General features: G+C 42.1%; 1 protein-coding gene across 6 annotated transcripts in view; it reads right to left on the bottom strand.

Moving 5' to 3' along the window:
• Positions 1,097–18,034, bottom strand: part of LOC102190297 (natural resistance-associated macrophage protein 2) — a 33,337-nt gene continuing 16,399 nt past the window's right edge. For all 6 annotated transcript variants that reach the window (XM_005679962.3, XM_018047764.1, XM_018047766.1 and 3 more), the window contains exons 6-17: positions 17,709–17,815; positions 17,109–17,179; positions 16,933–17,000; positions 15,521–15,676; positions 14,709–14,867; positions 13,787–13,873; positions 12,779–12,898; positions 12,477–12,626; positions 11,880–11,953; positions 10,902–11,055; positions 9,226–9,279; positions 1,097–2,828 (exon numbers count right to left, since the gene is read on the bottom strand). In XM_005679962.3, the coding sequence (XP_005680019.1) occupies positions 2,751–2,828; positions 9,226–9,279; positions 10,902–11,055; positions 11,880–11,953; positions 12,477–12,626; positions 12,779–12,898; positions 13,787–13,873; positions 14,709–14,867; positions 15,521–15,676; positions 16,933–17,000; positions 17,109–17,179; positions 17,709–17,815 (1,278 nt within the window). In that variant the 3' untranslated portion in view covers positions 1,097–2,750. The remainder of the gene's footprint in view (positions 2,829–9,225; positions 9,280–10,901; positions 11,056–11,879; positions 11,954–12,476; positions 12,627–12,778; positions 12,899–13,786; positions 13,874–14,708; positions 14,868–15,520; positions 15,677–16,932; positions 17,001–17,108; positions 17,180–17,708; positions 17,816–18,034) is intronic.

Genomic DNA, 18,034 nt, shown 5'->3' with positions numbered 1-18,034 from the left:
GAAAAAAGCAATGAAAAATATTAAAAGTAGCTATACATAAGAGCTCAAAAATTATGCTTAAATTAAAACATAAAATCATTTATGGAGAAAAGTATGCAAGAAGCCCATTTACCCACATTAGCTTGGACAAAGGGAGGTCACTGAGGGAAGACCCTATAAACAGACACAAACCTGAATGTGCACAATACTTCTGGGGCAAAGGCTCGCTGCTTAATATCATCATGTTTAAAATTCAGAAGTCTATTTTTACCGGCTGCTATAACCTCTGATGCCTCCCTGACTATTGGGTATGCACTGACTACTTTTTTATAGGCCAGCACACAGTTATACAGCAGCAGCTGTTCAGTAACAACTATTTAATTGCATTTTTCTGATATCCTGGATATGTACTATCAGAGTACCCTTTTACAAATTGACTCCATAGTGTTAAACCTCAGAAACTGAGTGGGTATATGAATCTAGGTTAATCTTAAGATTGACTCTATTGGGACTTCCCCTTGTGGTCCAGTGGTTAAGACTCTGCACTTCCACTGCAGGAGTGGTGGGGCACAAGTTCAATCCCTGATGGAGAATCCCACATTCCACACAGTGGGGTCAAAAAAAGCGGGGAGACTGATTATATTGTTTTCTATATAAACACGTATCATGAAATCCAGACTGTAAATCATAAGGAATGATTAAATATTAACTTAGCAAAAAAGTCTGTCCAAGACTTACTGTTAGACATCAGTCTCCTCCACTGGTTTTAGCACGATTTGGCTTGCTTTATTATAAAGTTTTCTGATTACAGGAGTTGTATGACCTGTACTTATAAATTTTTGCTGTAAACTCTAGTCTGTTCCTAGTAAGATACAATTTAAGAATGGAGAAAAGCTATAGAAACCCCTCAAGTACTTAATCTCTATTTAACCAACCACCTTATCTTTTTATGAGTTGTAAAACAGGATTCTTTCTGCTTTTTTTTTTTCTTTTCCCAAATATCCTCTGGTAATGAAACTACTGAGAAATGGAACTGCCCAGGGAGGGAGAAAAAAATGCAACAAACTGATTCATATAGAGTTGCTGTCTCTGTATAAAGAAACCGAAACACTGAAACTCATTTTTTAAGTCTCTTTTTCAAATAAAAGCTGATAAACGATGTTAATTCAGTTTTACTTATAAGATCAGAAGGTCTCTAACCTGAGTTGCAAGGCTATTGCTCTTATCCGAAGTTTCAAGGGTCATGAATTAGAAATGAGGGAATTTTAAGAATCATCTTAGAAAAAAACCCGTGCCACTTACAGGATCATTATAAATGACCAAGGCAATGTAAAGTCTTATTGAAATGTGCAAAGTTTTAGAGTAAGGCAGCGAGGTTTATGCTCAAAGAGGAAAATGATGCTCAAACACAAAGGCTGCAGGGTTTGCAAACTCAAAGCCTTTGGGGCTGGAAGGAAATGAGAGGAGGCACAGACTGTATTCCATTAAAAATGGTAGCTGACACTCAGTGTAAGTCAGCTGCACTTCCATGAAAGGCTGTGAGTCTGGTGTTGAGAATGTTCTGACTTTTCAATCAGATCAATATGCAGAAACTTTCTGCAGCAAGTTTTAAGTATTAAATGTTTTATTATAAAAGTGTTATGGAAAAAAATTCTGCTTAGGAAGAAGAGTCAAAATATCTATAGTCCATACGTGGGCAGGCAGTTTATAACATGTGGACCAATCTTCCAAGTCCCAGTGTGGGTCTAATCTCATACTACTTGGTAGAAATAAACTTAAAATGCTTAGCATTCCCTCGGAGAGTCAGCATTAGAAACATCAGCCACTCCAGGAAACAGACTTTGGCCTAGAAATGGTGTCTGGAATATTAATGGGAAAAGGGGGAAGATAAGACATGGTGGGACTATACACACATTAGAAAGAAAACTAATACCTCCATTATCTTCTGTTGGGCTTTATAAAGTTCAGTGTTAGAATTCTTTTTATACCTAAAATGCTAGAATGGGCTGAGTTACAGTGCAGCATGGAAAACTGATTATTGGTTAAAGTATGATTTCTGGATATTGTTACTAGGTAGTAAGCTCTTTGGAAAACACCATCCTATCACTGAAAAAAACACTCAAGAAAAACAACAGAGAAAAATAATAATCACAGAGCACACCGACAACCAGGATGAAGAAAGACTGCCAAAGGAATGTCTTCTTTTGGAAACGATGTGCTAGTACCAGTAGTTACCAAGGGTTGGTTGATTAAATCCAAGTCAAGTTTAACCTGCCACAGTCAAGTATCACTTTAAAAATCAGTCTATTTGACCAGTTCATTCTGAAAAAGAGCAGTGCTCTTTCTCCTTTGTTACATGTGATTTAGACAAAATAAATATGATTTATCTGAACAAATTTGTTTAAAAAATACAGAATATCATTTTTATATAAAACTCTACCCAAACCAGTAAGTTCAGGTTTACATAAACATACACACATATATATTTTTTATAAATTCCAAAAGTCCAGACACAAGCCCATAGGGGTGTGTGGCCATCACAGGCTAATCACTCAACTCTGGCAGTTGTGGACTGTTGTGAGGTGGGTGGGTCTCTGACCTACACTTAACAGCTGTCAGCTTTAACACCCTTCCCATGAGGAAATTTTTACCTTTTGTTCAAAATATTTGAACAAAACTCACCACCAAACAAACAAGAGAAATGTTAACAGGACACTTGGCATAAAAGGACTAAGAGAAAGTGGGTCTTATATAGTCCCTCCGGCTGTCAGTCATCTAGACACAAGTGAGTCAGCATCCACGGTGTTCAGAAGGTAGAGTTCAGGTTGAACTGTCAATCCCAGATGGTACTGAGGACAAAAAGATGGAAAAGGGTTAGACTGATTTATAAGTATTTAAAACTGGCATTCAAGTATCTATAATCAGCATGTAAAAGTAGCTCTTATTTCAGTTCTGCTATACTGATTTTCTTTCAGAAAATAAATGGCTTATAAATACATGAATGGTTTACTATATATATAAAATAACTGACAGGAGCTGAAATAGTTAAGGATTTGTTAATGCCAAATACAAAATCTGCACTTTAACTATTCTTGTGACATATTCTACCTCTGCATGGGTGTTTCTGATCCGGATATTAAGAGCAAATGTACTGCGAGCTTTTATACCTAATACTAACTGTGTTAGAACTCAAATTTCAGCGAGTTCCCTGGCGGTCCAATGATTAGGACTCTGTGCTTTCCCTGCAGAGGGTTCAGGTTCAATCCCAGGTCAGGGAACTAAGATCCCATTAGCTGCACAGAACGCCCCCCCACTCCAAAAAAAAGAAAAGAAATCAAATTTCAAATAGTCTAAATTCTGAGCCCTATTGTCTGGGCCCTAATTATCCTTTGGCACCTGAGCAGAAAAAGCCTTTCATTAAACAAAAGAAAGAAACATAAAACGGCATGTGCTAAGAGAAAAGGATCCCAGACGTTTATCAGACTTCGTAAGAATTACTTTAGCTGCCTTTAAAACACATTGCCAGGAACTTCCCCGGTGGTCCAGTGGTTAAGAATCCAACTTGCCAGGCAGAAGAAGGTTTGACCCCCTGGTCAGGGAACTGTGACTGCAGATTCCTGGGGGCAACTAAGCAAGCTCTGGCTCTGGAGCCCACAAGCAGCAACTAGAGAGAAGTGTGCACACGGCAATGAAAGATCCCACGAGATGCAACCAAGACCCAAGGTGGACAAAAAATAAATATGAAAACAAAGCAAAAAAATATTTGCCAGACTCACTCCAGGAGGCCTAATCCAGATGATTTGTGTCAGCATTTGTGAAGTTGTAGCTTACTCTTTTCCTCTCCTTTGCATTCACTGTGGGACCATCACTGAGTCTCCTTTTAGCCCTACTGGTACCAGGGGTTTTAGGAATGTTGTTGCCCCTTGGTACCAACAGCCTCTTTTGGGCCTTTCAGTTGTCTCATCTGTATAGACACTGACCCTTCTGTTGTAAGAATCAAATGAGATCATATGAGTGCTCAGGATGCCAAATGCACACTATAAATTCACAGAAATACTTCTAGTAGAATATAGTGCAAAAGGCACTGGGACTGGGATCAAGCTCCAATTCTGCCATTTCCTATGACCTTGAGCAAGTTATGTATCCTTCTTGAGCCTTATCCTACTCATCTGTAAAACGGGAATAAATGCTGCACTTTAAAACGCCAAGGACATTAATAAACTATCTCATTTTGTGTGTGTGGGGGTGGGTGTGATTTCACGTCCGACTCTGATCCCATGGACTGTGTAGCCAGCTAGGCTCTTCTGTCCATGGAATTTTCCAGGCAGTAATACTGGAATGGCTTGCCATTTCCTAGTCTAGGGAATTTTCATGACCCAGGGATTGCACCATGCCTCTTGCGTCTCCTGCACCGGCCGACCAATTCTTGACCACTGCGCCACCTGGGAAACCTATCTCATTTTAGTCTTCAGCAATATTTTTAGACATTAAAAATGCCCATCAGAGGTTTACGATGACTGTGAAGATGAGGACAAAATGGGGCCCATGATAAAACTATTCTCAACTAGAAGGCTAGGAATTACTGAGTCACACTGGCCTTAGGGCAGAAGCACAGCACTTCAGATTTCAGCCTTTATACTCACTTCAGGGTTTTGTGATTCTGGTTTTAGTAACCAAGAGCAATTGTCAGATACACTGACAATCCACTGCAGCCTTTTCTTAAGTGAACTAAGGTGGTGGCGTGGGCTTGTAGTAAGCAAGGGCTGCATTTTTAGCTCCATCACCTCCAGGTTGTATCACTTCATGGCTTAGTAGAGAAAACTCCTTCATTGGAAAAGTTTGTTGTATTGCTCAGGGACACTGAGAAATGGAGCTAAGTAGCAGAGGAACTGGCTGAATCTTTCAAGGGCAGAGAGGTACACAAATGAATAAACTATCAGTTCTTACTTATTGCTGGCCCTGCCCATTTTCCACACCCACCAGAAAAAGCATTCAGGTACTTTTGAAAATTTAGCACAGGCCAAACAAAATTAGTCTATGAATTGGCAACTTTTGACCTAAAACATATTCTAGCACTCATCAGAGTATTAAGAGAAGTATCTTTGATATGGTACTATTCTTGGTGCTGCTTAACACCAAAGCTCGGTGTCTAAAGTGTACTATTGAGTGTATACTACGTATTGTATCGGATGATTAGTAAAAATAACATGGGTTCTGGAATTAAGCTAGTCAGGCACAAATGCCAAATGCCTACTGATTAGTGATGCGTTAGTTTCTGGCCTTTCAGTTGCCTTATATATACATATATATATATCCTTTTGCTGTAAGAATGACATGAGACCATGTGCACGCTGAGGGCTTTCCAGGTGGCTCAGAGGTAACGAATCTGCCTGTCGATGTAGGAGGCCCATGAGATGTGGGTCCAATTCCTGGGTTGGGAAGATCTCCTGGAGTAGAAAATGGCAACCCACATCCGTATTCTTGCCTGTAAAATCTCATGGACATAGGAGCCCGGCAGGATATAGTTTATGGGTTGAAAAAGAGTCAGACACAACTAAACCTGCACGCAGACACACACACACACACACACACACACACACACACACACACACACACACACACACACACACAGTGTGCTTAGACCCCAACTACCGTAATAATGTGTTGTTTTTAATGTTCCCAAGCTAAGGTGTCAAAGGTGGCACATCTGGATTCACGGGCCCTGCCCAAGGAAGGAACAGAGAGCACTGCAGAGGGCAGAGCTGAAGGAAGTCTCAAACCAGGACCTTCAAACTGTGACGCACCCTATGTTAGCTATGAAATTACACCCAAATAAAGAGTTGCCTGGTCTTAGCGGTTAGAATTCTAAGCTTTTATGCCATGAGCCCCATTCCTGCCATGGGGTCAATCCCTGGGCAGGAGCTAAGATCCCCAAAGGCATGTGGCAGAGCCAAAAAAAGATTTAAAAAAACAAAACAAAACCAAGGTAAGAAGGGTGAGTTAAATGAGAAGGACAGCATGGAAAAGAAAATTCTCAGATGACGTCTATGGTGTTAATTCACAGGATTTAGTTCCTGTAAGACAGACAGGGAAGGCTTGCAACAGAGTGACAATCCTGGAACAAATTAAGGGCTGACCTAGTTTTTCATGGCATGTGTTTGGTGACAAGACTAGCAGTTTACTGTGTCTGAGTTTTGTATTTCTATCCGGTCTTTGTATTTACATGCTTTCATTTCTAAGTTAAACAATTTTCCTTTCACCTTTCAAATACTCATACTTTTTATTGGCAGCATATACAGAATATAAACGCCTGCCTCAATGGTGAAGCAAGACTACAGACAGAAAAATGTTCAGCTCAGAGCAGAAAAAGGCAGAATGACAGTTTTTTTCTCAATTTTAAATATTTTAATGATGTAACATTTAGCAATGGCAAAACTAATTAAATCAGTGATAGAAATTAGTGCTTGGTGTTTATAATTCATCAAGCCTTCTGCGAACTAAACCTATGTTGAGCCTTGAACAAATTGAATTTGAACCTCAAGAGTCTCCTCATATACATTTTTTTTCAAAGGTAAATAAGACAGAAATACATGATCCCAGCAGGATGAATCTGAGAACATGAAATCACACATTCGGAGGAACACTGGACATGAAAGGCTGAGTATACACATGAAGAGCTGATATAAATTACACGCAGAATTTTTATTTCATGCCTCCATGAAACACCCCTAACACCTAGATGTCCAGGGAGGTCAACTGTATTCCTCTATCCCTTCTAAAGAGAAAAATCATGAACAGTGTGAATCTAGTACGTCAATCCAGGTGGTAGCTGATGTTTCAGTATTTCAAAGTTGTTGAGATCCCACTCATAGAGTATTTTCAAGGTTTTAAAAAAAATATCCAGGAAACCAAATTGGAAAAAGGAAAAAAAAACTTTTTAATTTCAAACCCAGTTTACACATTGTTAAATGGCCCCTAAAAGCTCATTGTAACCACTCCTAAAATCACTAGCAGGACCTCACAGGAGCCAAACTGCAGTTCTTCCCCATTGCTGATAATTCCCAGTATGCTAGAGCAGCAGTTATTTCATGCCACATTTATAAAGAACAAGGACCAACTTACATAAAGTACAATTGTGTATCCTTAAACATTTCACACAAGCAGCGTGCACACGCTGGCACTGGGAGCTGTCAGCTCTAAGCATTGTTTACTGCACCCAGAGTAGTGGCTGGATAGAAAGTGTACTTTCCATCTGAAAGCATTAGGTGGAACACAGTATGGGAGTGCTTTTAACACTGTAAAATACTACACACAGAGTGACATAAACTGACATTTAACTGGGAAAAAATTTTCATCACTGCAAGACATATACATAACTTTGAAAAGAAAACTAGCAGCTTTTACCTGGGCTTCTAAATATTTGTGAATCTGAGACTGACTGGACCCAGCCAGACTCCAGGCAAAGGTAAATGATGTTAGTGTACCATCTTTTACAAAGAATTTTGTCAACATGGCCCTCACCTACTGAGGCCAGACGAGGGCTTAAGAGGTCAGTCCCCGATATCTCCAGAGTGCCCTTGTGAACAGCTTAGGGGATGATGGTAGGGGAGAGGGAGGAACGGTTGGGCAATTTATCTCTCGTGATGCTGTGCTACGTCACTGGAGGGGCTGAGGTAAAGGTACGGTCAGTGGAACACAGAAGTTTACCCTTAAAGCCGTGCAAACGACAGTCCATTCAGTCTGTGCTTTAGACTGTGTACAAAGTACTGGAAACAATGCCTTTAGGGGCTCAGGTGAACAGAGAACATCAATCAACAGGAATTACACCAAAAATGAAAAGTCCTTTGATTGCATTCCCATTACTGTTCTCACCAAGTCAGTGGCTACAAAAGACCTGGTTATTTGTCTCCACCGGACAATGTGACTTGGTTTGAGATAATCACATGGTCTCAGGCTCCACATGTAAAAATGTCAGAAGTAGCTGAAGAGCAGCAGCTCCATGCTGAAGGGACCCATTTCCTCTGACTCCAGAGCTCCACCATCTGGTCTCAAAGTTTTTCCCTCTGAGGGAATGGCTGAAGAGAGGTAGCCCAGTGCAACCCTGCAGAGAGAACTTGGCAACCAGTGACACCAAAGCACTCGCTGAGAGGGAGCGGGCTTTCCAACGCTTACATCCAGAGCTCCTGAGATTGCCTTGCAAGTCGTCTTGGGCATGCTTCAGAAAAACATGACGATTCTGGTAGAAGGTGTTTTTCAGGAATAAAACAGATGGTTCCTCTTCTTTCAAGTTTTTTCACCTCACCCCAAAGTCTCTTGAGAACATCAGTTCATAAATGCTACCATCTTTTTCTATCACTACCCTCCTGGAGGAGGAAGGGGAAGGTTTCTCTACTCCAAGTGCTCAAAAAGAAATACCATCAAGAGAGCTCTGTACTAACATGAGAGTCATTAAAGTCGGGACTCCCAAGAACATTTCAGTAAGCTCTCAATCTCTGAGGGAAATCATCAGAGTGATTTTCAGAAGAGATTAGTGTTAGTCACCATGACCACAAGTGAGTTTTACCATCTGTCCATTTATCATCTTCTTTAATGCTTTCTTACCCCTCTTAACTTTCAATGAAATTAAAGTGAAAATAAGTTAAAAGAATCCTGAACCTGATGGAGGTAGACTATCTCATAAGGTTATATTTAATATGAATCAAACCACCCTAATTGAGGTTTTATTTTTTATAATTAATTCAAAGGGTATGCATAAGGAAAGTATTTCTCAGACTTTTAAATCCATTATCTTTTGATAAAGAAAACTTGCATACCTATTCTGTAATTTGTATTATGAAAACTGTATTGCATTCTCCAAATATGTTTTTTTTAACATATAGTCAGTCTTGTTAAGAATCATGCATTGAGAATTATCTCACATAAAAATAAAACAACTGACCCTGGGACAGTGAAAGAATTCAGTGCTGTTTGAGAGCAGGTATCAAGCTGTCAAAGATCCTAAATCCAGTTACCAGGTTAGGAGTTCAGGAGGAAAAATAACGCTATCTTTCAAACAAATGTGCAACAAAGCCTTTCCCAACAAACAGCCGAGTCCTAAATGCAGTCTGTGCAACAGCACATACCTTTGGCTATGTTCACACAGTAAACCATAGAAACACACTGGCTCTGATGGCTGCCTGTGAACAGCGTTTACTTAGGATAGCCACTGGTGGCTTCTTCGGTCAGCAGGACTTTAGAGATGCTTACCGTGTGCCCACAGTCCAGGAAGGACATGCCCAGCGCAATCAAACATTGCCAACCCTGGAAGAGAAAATATGGTCATCACTCGCTGACCCGTCTGGAGAGCCCACTTACCCGCCTCACTGCCCACAAATGCACTGCTCAGATGCAAACCTCTTTGCTGTACTAATTTCAATTCTCGGCTCCCTCTGTTCGTACTGCTTTGTGTTTGTGGTGTGTTTCTTTTATCTAACTCTCAGGCAGAATTCCTTGAAGACCACTACCCCATTTCAGTCCTACTCCACTCCTCACAATGCAGGGCAATGACCCACTGGCTAATACAACTGCAACAGTCTCCTGAACTAAACAGTAGGAATTCATCTAGAATCAGTCCCCAGCCTTAAAAATGGGTCTTCAACATTTTCTACAGCCTCAGGGTGACTAAGAATGACTCAGCACTGTCATAACTGATCTGCATGAAGGAAGGATCCCCTTAAGTTCTACAGCACTTTTTTGGGGGGCCAGGGTTGGGGGGTGTTGCAGAGCTCAGTTCCCTTACCAGGGACTGAATCTGGGATTCTAAAGTGAAAGCCAGAAATTCTAACCACTACGCCACCAAGGGTCACCCTACAGCGAATTATTAAAACAATTTCTGTCAAGGCCATACTGAGTTCCTTGGGTTTCCTGGGAGTAAGTCCTGATATTGTAGGGTCAGTATAATCTTAGTGTGCCCATGGCTCACTGAGGAGGAAGAAAGCAGAGCTATATCCATCCAAAACACAACTTCCCAACATTCATTAAAATGATATTCCCAATCAAGTATCTACCCTCTGGCAGACCCTGACACGGGGGCTACGTGTTGTCAGACGAGCAGGGGTTTCTATCATCCAGTCTTCCCATTTTTTGCAGTAGACATGGTATAAACTCGGCTGTCCCCAGTCCTCACCCACTGTGATTTTTAGAGAAACCTGTCTAGAATAATGAGGGAGATGTGTTGCTGGCATAGCTGCTTTTCCTTGATATAAGTAATGTTACAGAAGAAGGTGAAAACAGAGAAAAGAATATATCCATAATCCCACCATCCAAAGGCAACTACTATTACCATTTTACATAATTTACTCTAGACTCTTGACAATTTTTTTTATTATCTAGGTATTTATAATTCTGCATTCTTTTTCTTTTTATTATTATTAATTTATTTTGCATTCTTTTTCAATATAGCTTGTTTTATAACCATCATTCTTTAGTAATTCTAGAATAATTCAACGAGAGATTATCACTGTTTACTTGAGTCGTCATCGGACAGCTATTAAGCAGTAGAGCTGGGCAGTGCTGTGAACCCACATGTGTTCCCTCCAGAGATTTGAAATCACAAGACACACCTCCATTCTCCAACCTCATCTCATACCACTCTACTTTCTACATGCCTGATCTTCTTTAAGTTCTTCAAACATACTACACTCTCTTGTTAGGAATTATTAGGAATGGAAACCAGACAGAGTGACAGATTTAGAAAAATGATAGCTCTTAGGAACCGAGGAAAAATTTATGGTTAAAAATATTCTTTAGTCACAGCTGGTTTAACGATTTCACATAAATTGTGTCAATAACCTAATGACAGATACCCATATGCTCTTCTGGGTCCTTTCTCTTCTGAGTGTTAGTCCCCCTTGACCACCCCTGCCCCTTCCAACTGGACTTACCAAGTAAAACACAAAGCTCAGATAAGCTACGCTGACCACTGCAGCCACCACGTACAATACCACATGCCCTAGATCCTGCACATAAACCACGACAAAGTACATGTTGATGGAACAGATGATGAGGACCAAGATACCGCCTGCGATCCTCCAGCCTCTGTCAAAAGAATCAGCACAGTTATCGGTAGAATAGCCCAACCTCTCCACAAACAGAAAAAGACACTGTGTCTTTTGGGGTCACAGGACAGGAGTAAGTGGCATTTAAAAATAAACCGAAAAATGCTTAGGTCCCAGATTAGGTTAAATGAGCCAAAGTTACACAATGATAGGGAGAAAGAGGAAGAAGAAAAAAAAAAAAAACACTATCAAATAATCCCTATTATTTAAGCCCCTAAAAATGCAACAAGCCTTACAAGCGAAACAGTCATGAGTCCCTAGAGACGCAACATGTCATTTAAATATCCCATGTACTTTAGAGATGTATATAAAAGGTATTAGCTTATGCCTCCCTCATTAAGATCATTTAAGATGGATTTAAGATACTTTAACCTTCAGTGGCTGAAGTTGAATAGTTAAAGCCCTAAAAGCTAAAAAATTTCCCACCAGAAACAAAAAATGTGCTTGCCCTCCGTTGTTAAATTCATGGTCTCCATTTTCTTTCATTTTTTTTGTACTGAAATATAGTTGATTCACAATGTTGTGCTTATTTATTTTTAATTTTTGGCCACACCCTGTGGCATGTAGGACCTTAGTTCCCTGACCTGGGATGGAAATCGCACCTCCTGCACTAGAAGGCAGCCTCAACCACTGGACCACCAGGAAGTCCCCAACAGTCTCTATTTTCTAAGTCAGAGAGTGAGGGGGCAGCTCTAGCAATCATGTCTTAAAGCACATAGTCCCCCTATGACTTAATTTCTGACTGGTCAGTTTGATGAAGATACCCTTCCTCCCCCACATCTTGGGGAACAGAAGTACACTCACAATCCATTGGCAAATTCACTCATCACAGGCCGCAAGCTCGTAAATGTAAGGATGGGTATGAGAGCAAAGGGAAGCTGCAAAAGAGAAAGCTAAGATCAGACGGCACACCAGGGGGTCCTGTAACACCCCACAGAGCAGCACTGTTAGCAAAAGGGAACCACAGCCCCTGCCTCACCCACTCTGTGAGAAATTACTGTCATCCCAACATGCTGCAGGGTTATGTGGAAATCTATAGCATGAACCCAGCATCAGTTATGCTCAGTGTCTACAAAATTTCTATCTGCCTTGTCTTCTTAATCTGCATAATACCCAACAGTCTCCTTTACATTATTTAATGTTTGCTTCAGTTAATGAATAATTTTGTGTTCTATGTGTAATTACAGTTTATAATTCCCATTCAACAGGCTTAGAAAAAAACAAGCCACTTCTAAAAACCTTTTAGATTCTAGAGATTTCATATGCGTTCACCATAGACCAAGACTGTGCCTCTTTCTTCCTCTGAATTTTCCCCACACCCACACTAGGCTTGGTACCTAAGGGCAATGCAGAATGCCTCCTGACTCAATGGAATGTGAGTTTCCCCAGCTCCCTCCTCACTTGTAAGCTCTGAAGAACATTCAGGAAGTCATTCATTCCTGTTAGATGCTCCACGTCTTGGAAGACGGCCACAAGCAGAGTGGGGATGATGGCAATAGAGCGGGTAAGAATCACTCGGGCAAAGCGTGACCACTTTAGGTTCAGGAATCCCTGGAAGAAAACACAGGAGGATGAATGTCTGGAAGAGGGAAACAGAAAAAGGTCTGGGGAGGTTTGGGAAGACCTTAGAGGCACAGAATTAAGAAGGGACGAAAGGGCAATGTCCTCTTCCTCTTGTCTATCCCAGTCACAGCAGCACGTACCTCCATGACAAACTGGCCGGAATAGGTTCCTGTCATGGTGGAGCTCTGCCCCGCAGCCAGGATCCCCACCGCCCAGATGTAGAGAGCGGCAGGCCCGAAGTAACACCCCAGCACAACACCCTGGAGAGGCAAGGGAGAGAGATCACCTGAGACAGCACCCCAAACATATCCTCTGCGTCACCTCTCCCCACTCCTGGCTACGCACCCACCTCTACCAAGCAATGTGCTGGCACTGTCCCAGGAGCTAGACTCGGGTCCTGACCTCATTCTAGAGGCTTTCAACCTACATTCTGCTGGATGGGCCCCCATTCCTCCTCAGCCCAGTCCCTTCTCTTCTCTAGGCTCCTAAAGCCTTTATCCTCAACTCATATGTTAAGTATCAAAAAGAAAAATGACTATAACACACTTCCCAAATTATATTCCTAAACACACTATTCTGGAAGATGGTAACAGGAATGGAAAGAAACCTCCAATAAATTTCAGAAATGTTAAAGACTATGTATTGTGTACTGTTGGAGGTTCACAATGTAATCAGCATAAAAGGGACAGAGAGGCCCCAGTAAAGACCACTTTACTGGAACTTCCCTGGCAGTCCAGTACTTAAGACTCTGTGATCCCATGCAGGGGGGCAGAAATTTCACCCCTGGTCCGGGAACTGAGATCCCGCATGCCACACAGCGCAATTTAAATAAATAGTCTTCAGCCACACACACAAAAAAGACCACTTTACCAGGGATACTTCTTTAGTCTCCCCAGTTAACACCTAGAAACCAATATGCTATCAACATATAAGTTTGGGAATTGCTGACACAATGAAATCATCTTGTCAGCTGATCTCCTATTCCCTTCCAGGTAATCCAAAAGGCTTGTCTGGCATCTGGACCTCTGAAAAAAAGTGACACTATACAGAAGATATGCTGAGCTCTGAAGTGAACCCACTGAAAAGACCAGACACTATGCTGAGAATCTTGATTCAGGGGCAGAGATCAGAAATCCGAACACGTTTACCCCTTTGTAGATGTCCACAGCCAGTGTTGAGTTATCCTCTGGGAAAAGGTGAGTGTGGGGACTGCTGCTGTTTTTACAGACCGCAACCTGGAACCAAAGCAGTTTAGGAACAACTTTTAATTTTGAGTCCACAACTCAGAGAAGAAGACCTCTCCAACAGCTCACAGAGGGATCATCTAAGAAACGAGTCCTGCAGGTGAGACACTGGACACAGGCTGATGACAGCAGAGGCTGGTGGCAGGTCCTTGAGCTCTGCCTCCTCACTTTTTCTACACCCCCAGGTCACCAAAAACTTTTCCTTGAGTTAGAGTGTGCATGGTAATACACGAATGCTGGGTCATTTTAAATGATAATAGGAGCTGAGGGCCCTTAAACAGACTTCAAATATGAGAGGACACCCAGAACAGGGTGGCCTTATTCAAAGCAGAGCCAGGAGTCAGAGGTCCTATGGGTGGGAAACAAAGGACTTATCAAAACTAGATTGGCAAAAGAAAAACTAGATTGGCAATCGGGAGTCAAGAGGACAGAGAATTCAGTGTGATAGCCTGTCTAGCCACAGCTTCTATTTTCTGTTGGTTGACTCCTCCTGCCTGTAGTCACTAAATGGCAGGACTGGCAAGCAGCCAGTAGTTGGCAAACAGGAAGCAAAAGGGGATGATAAAGAGCCAAAGAGGCATGAAGCCGCCAACAACAGCATAAGGCAACCTTGGTCTAAGGCACACTTCCCTACCTGTTACAGCTGCGAAGGAGAGTCTGGGCCTGGTCACAGCCCCAGACTGTAAACCTGAGTAGTGCCATGACTTAGGGGCAGCACTGAGATCTATGTCCCCTGAGCTCTAAGTCACTGTCACGTTTTCCTGCCCCAATGCAGCCTCCTCCCTACCCTCACATCCACTACTACGCAGGACCCGGGCTTACTTACCACCTGCTCGTTGGTTTTCCCAAAAAATGCTTCGGCAAACACTGAGACAACAAAGACGTTGATGATAAAGGAAACAAAGAGAGCGATGCAGGATTCAATGAAGAAGTACTTATTCGCTTCTCGAACTTCCTGCTTGCTGGCCCGGTCTACCTGTCTGGACTAGAGACGTAACAGTAACAGTCACTTTTTGACGAGCTGGAACAAGTTTCCTTGTGATATTTCACAAGTCTGTAGTCAGCTGAAAGGCCTAGGGGGCAAACAACTGACCACATGAAATGTGAGACTCCACTTACATCCTGGTTAACTGAGTGAGTAAGAAGTCATGGCCCTTTGATAAATCACACATCCCAAAGAGGAAAAAGTGAACGAGTGACTGCTGAACCCTCAGTTATGTGACTGGAAGAACTGCTGACCTACGAGAACAATCTGATTTCAGACCGAATGTGGACACCACCTTAATTACAAAGGTCTCTGAAATCTTCCAACAAACGACTGTGATGGATTAACTGGTAAAAGCCAGATTAGGCTCTTTCCTCCTGACCTCCATGAGGCCACTCAGGCTTCTGAGATTTAAACACAAGAGACACGGTGCCCCTTCAGATCTTTTAAGAAGGACTCTAGTCCCTTCTCTATGTCATGCTGGTGCCATCTCTGGTCACCTTGGTGATACAAGAGTGTGGCGTCCAACTGTGGAAAGTCGCGTGCCCCTTCAGGGCTCCAAGAGCTGTGAACTACGTGTGTGTCCCTTGCAGCGAAAGGAAAAGAGGCCATGAAACTGCACAGGCCACTGAGATGAGAAAGGTCTTGCTCACCTTAACTAAGGCAGAATGCAGGTACATGTTGTGTGGCATGATAACAGCGCCCACGATGCCCACAGCCTGCTCAATCTGTGGGGTACGACAGCCTGAACAGGATGGTAGGAACATGCCTTTGAGGACCTGGGTCTGGCTGGGTTTCACTGTAACATACTACATACAAACAGAACAGCTATTAGTCTTTTCTGGAACATGAGACTAGGGAGTAACACAGTACTAGAAAACACTGTATCTTTACTCCTTAAACTCCTTCATCAACAACTACATAGGAAATGAGGAACATAGAACCACCCAAAAACCCAAGCCGCACAAGGTCAGAGAGTTTAGGACTGGGGTGTCCAGACACTTCATGCTGTATTTTAGATATACGAAATCGATGTGCAGTGCTGTTGCTCAGTCCTGTCCGGCTCTTTGCAATCCCATGGACTGCAGCCTGCCAGGCTCCTCTGCCCATGGAATTTCACAGGCAAGAATTCTGGAGAGGGGTGCCATTTCCTCCTCCAGGGGATCTTCCCCACCCAAAGACAGAATCCAAGTCTCCTGTGTCTCCTGCGCTGGCAGGCCGATTCTTTAACACCAGCACCACCTGGGAAGCCTGGATGTGTTGAGAATCTAATTAATATTCTAAAGAAATAAAACAGCTGCTAAGGGCCTTATTGATATTATTATCACAACAACTCCTGTGAGACATACCTTAGAATAGTCGATTCTTGATTATCCACACTAATCATGCTTCCATGTTCACCTCTGTATAGAAAAATCACTAACACTTGCCACTAGCATCTGCTGAGACTCACTCAGAAACACTTTTTCCTGGTTCAGCATTTCTCTTGAAGCCTTAGACCAAGCTCTATCATCTACTCATAGAGTAGACACATTTTCAAAAGCTTAGCTAGGACAATAAGCAGAAATCAGTTTATAATAACTGGATACAGACAGGGGCATTACTGAATATAATGGTAGGGTTAGGGTTACTTTTAACCCAACGGAATGTCCGGATTGGGGCACAAACTGAGAAACATGTACTGTATCCCCTATAGTTCGTTAACTGTTACAATACAGAGAAAGTCCAAGCTGCAACTACTGTCAACTAGGATGAGCAAAAACAAACCCCTCTAATGTTAACAGCCAAGAATAACCCTGTAACCCCTTTCCTAACCCTCTCCAATGCTGTTCTGTTGCTGAGAATAACTTGGGACCAGAAATTCTAGTACAGTTTTAAACTAGGAGTCCCTGAAGGTCTTCCTGGACACTAGTCTCTGCCATATCCTTATTCCTTTAAAATTGGCCAGTGCTGAATTCGGCTTTTGTTAGCATGTACTGTCTTTCATAATAAAAGGACAAACGCCTTGTTTTAAAAAGCTAAGAATAATAATAATAAAGCTAATGAATAAGCCTGTAATACTTGCCTCATAGCCAAATGTGAGGGCCATAATAGTGATGAGAAAACCAAAAAATGCTTCCAGCTTCCTCAAGCCTAAAGGGGAAAAGTGCAGCAGTGAGTTCACAGAAGGCAGATTACCCCATAAGCCACATGACGAGAAGCAGCTCCTTTGAGTGACCCCTCCATTCCCACCGTCCTTACCATATTTATCCAAAAAGAGAAATACAAAAGTATCTGCAATGGTGATGAGAACTCCACCCCATAGAGGAATCCTAGGTCAGAGATTAAAAAGGGAGATTAAAGGAAAGAAACATTGAGAAAGACCCGCTTCCCAGTTTTCCAACAGCTCTCCAGATACATGACACCTGGAGGACTAAGGACTTGGGAAACAGGAACAGCAGCAAGGGGGCCAGACCTTGGGTAGTTTAGGATCTCAGTACTAAGTGAAGTAACACATTCATTCAAATTTTGTCTATAATTTCAGACATTCAGGACACAAAGCTAAAAAGTAGGGGTCTTATCTCTCAAGGGACTCACTTATCAAGTGGGATAAACTGAGATACAAATTATAACACACACTGCCGCACACTGGATAACAACAGGTCTGCATAACCTGCCATGAGAACATGGAAGACAGAGAGCCTCCACCTGGCAGGAGAGAAGGTGGTTCCAGAAAGGTTCCACAGGAAAAACAATACTTGAGCTGAATCTTGAAAATTGAAGATGACTTGGGATTTTCTTTTTACACTTGCTTTGAAATCTGGCAAAACAACAATTATTTGTAGAGGAAAAACCCCTCACCTTCCTACAGACAGGAGATTGATGGCAATAGCTGAGCCAATAACTTCCTGCATGTCTGAGCCAATGATAGCCAGCTCCACCATCAGCCACAGGATGATTCGTGGAACCTAAACATCAAACAGCAGAAAGATATGGTTCTTAATTAATCACTTCTAAGAACTTCCTCCACAGTTTGGAATACATATTTTGGCAGTGATCCAAAACAGTCCTTTATTAAGCCTTAGGTCTGGAGATGAAGGACCAGAACTCAAGCTTTACTCGGTCCCTTGCTGGAGAGGGCCAGGTTGCTCTTTGTGGTAGAGCCTGAGTCAAGGTCAGGGCAGAGC

Source organism: Capra hircus, chromosome 5 (genome assembly GCF_001704415.2).
Source record: "Capra hircus breed San Clemente chromosome 5, ASM170441v1, whole genome shotgun sequence".
Classification (NCBI taxonomy): Eukaryota; Metazoa; Chordata; class Mammalia; order Artiodactyla; family Bovidae; genus Capra; species Capra hircus.
The sequence above is the reverse complement of the archived record's forward strand: the minus strand, read 5'-3'. Positions and strand labels throughout refer to the sequence as shown.